Source organism: Rhincodon typus, chromosome 3 (genome assembly GCF_021869965.1).
Source record: "Rhincodon typus isolate 14 chromosome 3, sRhiTyp1.1, whole genome shotgun sequence".
In the NCBI taxonomy this organism is placed as follows: domain Eukaryota; kingdom Metazoa; phylum Chordata; class Chondrichthyes; order Orectolobiformes; family Rhincodontidae; genus Rhincodon; species Rhincodon typus.
The window spans coordinates 25,693,337-25,701,788 of NC_063334.1; the positions used below are offsets into that span (position 1 = coordinate 25,693,337).

The 8,452-nt window shown below is 41.3% G+C and overlaps 1 protein-coding gene across 3 annotated transcripts in view; it reads left to right on the top strand.

The window, feature by feature from the left end:
* The window catches only part of LOC109926664 (acidic leucine-rich nuclear phosphoprotein 32 family member B), a 46,991-nt gene that overhangs the window by 12,483 nt on the left and 26,056 nt on the right, over nucleotides 1–8,452 (top strand). The window contains exon 1 of one of the 3 annotated variants that reach the window (XM_048620772.1): nucleotides 90–119. The exons of the other annotated variants lie outside the window; for them this stretch is intronic. Coding sequence (XP_048476729.1) covers nucleotides 105–119 — 15 coding nt within the window. The 5' untranslated portion in view covers nucleotides 90–104. Of the gene's footprint in view, nucleotides 1–89; nucleotides 120–8,452 lie in introns of those variants that run through there. 3 annotated transcript variants of the gene reach the window in all.

An 8,452-nucleotide genomic window follows, 5' to 3' on the forward strand; every position in this document is an offset into this window, starting at 1 on the left:
GTGTTACAATTACAGAACAGAGCCATCAGCGATTGCAGCACAGTGATGTGCAGTCAAGAAGAATCTGTCCTGGGAGTCTTCAACATTGAGCCAGATGCCGTAAAATGTCATGGCATCAGGTAGGTGGTGTGTGTATGGAACGAGCTGCCAAAGAAAATGGTGGAGCTGTTTATAATTATGTAATTTAAAAGGCATCTGGATGGGTACATAAATAGGAAGTGTTTAAAGGGATATGGGCCAAATGTTGGCAAATGGGACTAGATCAGTTTAGGATATCTGGTCGGCATGGATGAGTCAAACTGAAGGGTCTGTTTCTGTGCTGTATAACTCTGACTCTAGGTCAAACGTGGCCAGGGAAACCATCTGCTGATTACCAGCTACATCCACCTCTTTGACTATATATCGGTACTCCTGCATATTGAATGCCACTTAGGAAAAAGCACTGAGGATTGTACTGGCACAAAGTGCTCCCTGATTGTGTGGGGGACCACAGTGTCCGTTACCAAGAGTGGCTTAACAGCACCACTATACACTGAGCTGGCCAAGTCCAAAAGGACATAGCTGCTAGACAAGAGTGGAAAATCTACTTGACCTCATCCTTACCGATCTACCAGACAGATGCATCTGTCCATAAGTGTGTCTGCAGGAGTGACCACTGCACAATCCTTGTGAAGATAAAGTCCCACCTTCACAATTAGGATACCTTCTCTCATGTTGTGTGGTACTACAATGGTGATAAATAGGACAGATTCCGAACAGATCTCGCAACTCAAAACTGGGCATCCCGGAGTAGCAATGGGCCATTAGCAGCAACAGAATTGCATTCAACCACACTCTGTAACTTCATGGCCTGGCATATCCCTCACTCCACTATGAGCATCAAGCTAGGTTCCTTGGGTTCAATGAAGAGACCAGGAGGTTTATCAGGCATAACTAATTAATAAAATTAAAGAGACAGTCTGGTAAAGCAACGACACAGGACTACTTGCCTGCTAAGTAGCATAAGTATCATTTGATAGAGAGAGCTAGGCAATTACAGAGTCAACAGATCAAAGTTCTACAGTCCTGTTATATCAGTCATGAATGGTGGTATACATTTGAACAGCTATCTGCAGGAGCATGATACTCTGTGAATATCACCATTCTCTATATGTGGAAGCCCAGAACATCAGTGCTAAAGATAAGGCTGAAGCATTTACAACCATCATCAGCCAGAAACATCAAGTGAATGATCCATCTCCGCTCCCTTCAGAGCTCACAGATACTGGACTTTAGCCAATTCAGTTCAGTCCATGAGATATCAAGAAACTGCAATGGATTTGGACCCTGACAACATTCCAGCAAATGAACTGAACATTTGTGCACCAGAACAAGACACACCCCTATCCAGGTATTTGGGCACAGCTACAACACTGGCATCTATCTGGTAGGTATGTCCTGTCCACAAAATAGAGAGTAAGACAAATCCAACCCACTCTACCATCCTATATTTTTAGTCTCAAGCATCAGCAAAGCCTTGGAAGGAGTGATTGACAGGGCTGTCGAGCAGGATTGGCAAACAATGACCTAGTGCCCAGGTGTCCTTGTAGAGGGAGACGTGATGTCCACTAAACACTCTCGGTCTTTCGAGAGAGATGACACCACAGCAGATAGTGCTTTACCTCCTCACCTTCCAGCTCCATTTCGATTTGGCCCCCTTTGCCTTCTCCCACCTCTCCCTCACCTGATTTGGTCTGTGTTACTTTTAAAAGCTTTACACGTGAATTAATCAGTTGGAGAACATATGATTTATTGGTGGTGGTTAACAGGTGATTTAGTAATGGGGATAAATAGTCCAGTTGTGTCTAAAGAGCACTTCTGGATATTGGAGGTGTGGGGTGGAGAAAAGTAATAACCCAGTCACTTGTGCTCAGTTTGGGTGCCACCAGGCTGGCTTTTTCCTCACTTTATTAGGGCATTGTTCCAAACATGGACAAAAGAGCTGAACTCAAGAAGTGAGCTAAGAATGACTGCTGTTGATATCAAGGTAGTATTCGACCAAGTTTGGCATCGAGGTGACCTAGTAAACTGAAGTCTGTAGGAATCAGGGAGGGAGTCGAACTCTTAGCTGTTTGGAATCATAGCTAGTACAAAGGCAGATGGTTGTGGTTGTTGGAGGTCAATCATCTCAGTCCCAGCATATCTCTGCAGGAGTTCCTCAGGATAGTGACCTAGACTTGGACATCAGCTGTTTCATCAATGTCCTTCCCTCCATCATAAGGTGGTGATGTACAATCATCAACAACCAAATGTTCAGCACCTTTCATGATTCCTCAGATACTGAAGCAATCCATGCCTAAGTGCAGCAATGATCTGTGCAACACTCGGGCTTGTGCTGATAAATGGCAGGTAATATTTGCATCGTAAAGCTGCCAGAGAATGAATATTTCCAGCAAGAGAGAATCTAACCATCTCCCATTGTCATTCAGTGGCATTACCTTCACTGCATACTGACTATCAACATCCTTGTCGTTGATTAGAAACTGAACTGGGCTAGCCATGTAAATATTGTGGCAGGTCAGAAGTTAGGAATTCTGCAGCAACCAAATCACCTTATTATTCCTCAAAGCCTCTCCACTACCTACAAGATGCCAGTGAGGACCATAATAGAATGTTCTCTACTTGCCTGGATGAGTGCAGTATTGGCAACACTCGGTGCTTAACTATTTCAGGACAAAAGAACATGCTTGATTGACAGCCCATCAACCACATTTTAGAAATTCACTTTCCACACCAGCCACGCACAATGGCAGCGGTGTGTACCATAGACAAGATACACTGCAGCAATTCACCAAGGCTCCTTCGACAGCCATTTCCAAACCTGTGCCTTTTACCACCTAGAAGGACAAAGACAGCAGATACATGGGATACACCCACCTGCAAGTTTCTAAGTTCCCCATCATCTTGACTTGGAACTAAATCACCTTTCCATCAAAACTTTGGAACTGTGTTCTGAACAGCACTGAGTGTACCTACACCAGAAATTGACTCACCACCACCTTTTCAAGGGTAATTAAGATGGGCAATAATTGCTAACCTACCAACAATGCCCATTTTCCATGAAAGAACTGGGAGGGGGATTGTGGGGGAGAAAAGGAATGTGGGTAAATGGAGTTTGGTCGCTAATTAGCCATGATCCCCTTGAATGGGAGTACAGACCTGGGGCTGAATGACTGCATGCTATTCCTATGTTCCTTACTTCAAAAGCAGTTTTGTAGTTTCATAACCCTACATTTTTCAGGAGCATTTATATTTTATGACAGTACTGCACACAACCACACATGCTAAACCATGATACTCAGCGGCTCATCTCATAGAGTAGCAATTGACTGTAAGCTGGTAACGTTTGAAAAGTCAAATTGTTACTTAAAATATAGCAAATAATACCCCTCTCAAGGGCATCCTGTTTGTCATGTGACTCTGTGCCCCAGCAATTATCTTTTTTTCTTCAGTTTGGAGACACTGAAGATAATAAAATGTAGCACTCCCAAGGCTGGAGCAGTTAAAATTGGCAAACTCAACTAAAGAGTTTAAGACGAAAGAAAAACAGCTTGCATTTATACAGTGTCTTTAATGTGGTGAAAACATCCGAATGCGTTTCATTGAAATGTGATCACACAAAATTTGATATCCCTCACACAAACTGTTATGACAGGTGGCCAAAAGCTTGAAGGAAGTTGTGGATTTTAAGGAATGCCCTAAAGGATGAGGTTGGAGGAGGATAAGGGGCAGGATAGGTTCAAGGAGAAAATTCCAGATCTTGGGGCATCTTGGGTGCAAAAGGCCAAAATTTGAACAGAGTCAAGATCTTTGATGGTTAGAGGAGGTTGCAGAAATTGAAGGAGGATGTGTAGAGGTTATGCAATGCTTATGAGTGAGGACATGGAGGAATAAAAGGGTGAGAATCGTAAAACCAAAATATTGCAGATACTGGAAATCTAACATTTAAAAGCAGCAAATGCTCGTCAGGTCTGGCAGCATATATTTGGAGAAAGTAAAACAGATTAAATGTACCTGTTGAAAGGTCATCATGTTGTTTCTGTCTGTCTAAGGATGCTGCCAGACCCCATCAAGGCCTTCTATGCATGAGTACTAAAAACTGGTTTGAATAACTCAATGTCTTACCATTTGGTGTATTGACCCACTAAATCATTAAGCGATAATTCCATGAATTAGAATGCATTTCTTCTCGTGAGAGAATTAAGATAACAATCTGTTATGAATTTCATTTAAGCTTTTTATGTTTTTGATTCAATAATAGCAGTCTAAAAGGAAATGAATAAATAATTGAGATGAAAAGTTTTGCAGGGCAGTAGGGAAGGAATAGGGAGGAATAGGACTTAATTCATTACTTTTTCAAAGGCCCTGTATTATATGTCAAATGGCACTTCTGTACCATAAAATTCTATGCATTATGACTGCTAATGCTGCTTGCTTGAACCACTGTTGTTCATGTAGTGCAGTCACACCCACAGCACTGTTAGAAAGGGAGTTCAATGTTCTTTACCCTGCGACAGTGAAGGAATGGTGAATAGTTCCAAGTCAGGATAGTGAGTGGCTCAGAGGGGAACTTGCAGGTGGTGGTGTTCATATGCATCTGCTGCCTTTGTCCTTCTAGATGGTAGAGGCCAGAATTTGGAAGGTGCTGTTGAAGGGGGTGTGACAAATTGCTGCAGTGCATCTTATACACTTCATTACACAGTGGTGAGAATGTGGAACGCTCAACTACAGACAGTTGTTGGGAGGAATGACGTAGATGTGTCGAAGGAGACATTAGATCCGTACTTGAGGATAAATGGAAGAGATGAAGAGAAGTGGAAGGAAGCTTGTGGTGCAAAAAAGCTGATGTGGATCAGACAGACCAAATGGCATGTCACTGTACTGTAAAAGTTTGAAATAGTTCTTTGATTCTGACTCTACAAAACTTGTAATCTTCATAATTGAGTGATTTTGGGAAGCACTATGAAATTTGACATCGGAGTAGGCTTTGTGAGATTCTGAAAAGTTCCCGTCTCCACAAGCCTAGCTTTGGAGAAAGTGCCAGCGCCTGGAACGTTCATATTTTCTGTTGGGTAGAGCAGGGGAGGAAGCTGATAATGGGAGTCTGGCCAGCCGCTCTGAAATCAGTTGTGGAGGCAACTAAAGGAGGGTAGGAGGAGTGGAAATAGGTACCTGAAAGGTCAGCCTTAGTGCTACAGGACTTGGAAAGAATAATATATAATCTGACCCTCCAGAGCCATTCCCTCTCACCCCACAATCTCCCAATGGCACTTCATGCCCCTACCCCCATTCCCATAGCCTCTCATACATTCTGACAATCAGTGACCCTTATGATCTTGTGTATATATATATTGCCAAATCCTGTCTACCATTTAATACTTATACTATCCATGCCAACTCATTCAGTATCCATTATAGGTAGACCATGAGATGAAATAAGACCAAATATTAAGAGTCTATTAGTGATTTCAGTATTTTGGTAAAAAGAAACTCATTGATTCAGAAAAACCATTCAGCGTATTTAAACTGTATCAACTGATTAATCTCTTACAAAAATAAGCACTTTTATTTATCGCCCTACACCAAAGATTTTATAAATATTTGGAGCTGTCAGTTAAATTGTGAACCAATGAGTACACCACTCTGATAATTTATGAAATCAGCTATTCAATACAATCTAATAATGACAGTCCTCCGTCCTATATCATTAGACATTGTGAATAGCAAGCACCATTTTTTTCTTCTTTAAACTGAAGATTTTTTCAAATTTAAAGGCATGGTGATTGAAATGCCTTAAGGGCTGAAGCATTCTGATGAGTTTATTGACATTTTACACACCTTCATTTCTACTTTTAACAATTTAAAAGGCACTTGATCTCTCCAAAAAGATACCTGTTCAAAGTTGTCCCCAGACCTATCTAAAGTACATTTTCATCTGTCCAACAGGATACCCTACCTCTTCAAAAAAAAACTCTATCACCATTAGACCTTCATCCAAAAAATATAAAACGTACAAGGTATGTTTTGGACATCCTGCTGACAGAAACTGGATCTATCTGAAAGCAGCGACTTATATGTGTGCAGCTGCCTCCATGAATACTACAACCTGTCCCTTCCTTTCCCTTATTGGTGAAAGTTATGGATTAGGGAGTGAGACTTTTTGGAATTTGGATTTGCCACTATTTTTGATATTCATTGCCTTCATTGCTCAGACCATTTTTGCAGTTGTACAGGATGTTGGTGAGGCCACTTTTGCATTACTGTGCTCAGTTCTGGTCACCCTGCTATAAGAAGAATATTATGAAATTAGAGATTTAGGAGGATGTTACGGGGACTGGAGGGTTAGCGTTGTTATAAGGAGAGGCTGGATAGGCCGGGACTTTTTTTCACTGGAGCCTAGAAAGTTGAGAGGTGACCTTTTTATAGAGGTTTATAAAATCATGAGGAGCATAGATAAGGTGAATAGCAAAGGTCTTTTTCATAAGATGGGGGAGTTCAAAACTATGGGACATATTTTTAAGATGAGAGGAGAAAGATTTAAAAGGGACCTGAAAGGCAACTTTTTTAGAGGGTGGTTTGTATGTGGAATGAACTGCCAGAGGAAGTGGTAGATGCAGGTACAGTTACAGTATTTAAAAGACATTTGGACAGGCACATGAATAGGAAAGGTTTAGAGGGATATGGGTCAAACACAATCGAGACTAGTTTAATTTGGGAAACTTGGTCAGTATGAACGAGTTGGACCAAAGGTCTGTTTCCATAATATATGACTCTAATTTGAAGATAATCCCTGATATTGTGAAATTTTGGATCTTAATCCAATGCTGAACTCCATAGACCAGGAATATGGCTGGTTTGATTTCCAATTTCAGCTGCAGTAAATTTGACAAGCAATCCAGGATTAAGGAAGGGAATCCTGATTTCTGTTCCTGATCACTATTACAAGTTAATAACAGGTGGTAAAGTTATTTAGTTTGCCTTGGGCTGTGCGTCCAGAACAAACTAACAAACTCCTCACAACACCATCAATCCAGTGAGCCCTGCTGCAAATGCATTTGTGTGACACTGGATGGGACTGTTATCTACACTGTAGAAAAGTCAATCTTGTTTCATAGAACTACCACAGGCACCCACCGAACTGTTCCCCAGCTAAGGGTTGATATTTTCTGAAGGGATGAGTTAATTTTATCCCGGTCAAGAGGAATAGGTAATCTGCTCCCGGATGGTTTTCTGTACAACTTCAACCCAGAGTGATCCATCTAGTTCACTGACCCTCCATTCAAGGTTGAAGCTCACCAGTTACTCTGTCACAGCACTGCCTTGTAATGAATTGTTGACAGAAATTCTCTGTCCCTTCACAACTTCCCACCTTGTTATGAACTCTGGATCCCAAGTGAAACAAGTGATATGCAGCCTTGGGCATCTTGTCACCTTTGCCAATACCATTCTAAGATGTGTCAAGTGATGTAAACCCTGAGTTAGAAACTTAAGACCAAGAGGAGGCTGTTTAGGTCTATAACCCTGAACCTCCATTCATAAAGATGACGGTTATTTGAAATCTCTTATTTATTTACTCTCTGTTGCCTCTCACTTCTTAACACCTTTTGATAGGTTTTTTTTGTTGATCAATCTCAGATTTAAAATTGACAATTTAACTTGCATTAATTCCAATTTGTGAATGAGCATTCCAACTTCTATCGGCCTATTTGTGTGAAACTATTTCCTAATTTCACACCTGAAAGGTCTGGCTGCAATGTTTAGATTCTGCCCTCTAGTGCTGGACTCATCAACCAGCAGCAACAGTTTCTGTCACTGTTAGTTCTCCTTAGTATCTTTGTAACCTTCAACTGAATTACCCTTTCACCGTGAGGAATCCCAGGAAACGTACCCCAAGTTTGTGAAACCTCACTTTTCTGAGCATCCTGAAACCAACCTACATCTCAGTTTATCAGCATTTTCTTCTACCTTTCTTGTGTTTATCTAGCTTCATTTTGAATGTATCTATATTATTTGCCATCATGGTTACAAGTTCCACATTCTAATCCTTCTCTGGCCTGAGAGATTTATCCTGAATTCCTCATGGTTTTATTAGTGACTATCTTGTATTTATTTCTGCTAGTTGTACTCTTCCCCCAACCCCTTCCAAATCGGGGTGACGAACCATCCTGGACCTTTTTAAAGGACCACCCTGTAGTTGAGGCAATTCTCCCATGTCTTTGATTTTTTTTTTCTGATTAGAATGCGATTTTCTAATGCTTATACATTACATATCTGCACACTGTGTGCTCTCATCTTGGTGGTCCACTCTCACTGGATTGACAGCCCTGAATCTGCTTTGCCTGCCCTACCAGTTGGTCCTTTTAACTCCTATGTCTGTCTCTACACCCACTCACTCACTCTCATTTCCCCCCCC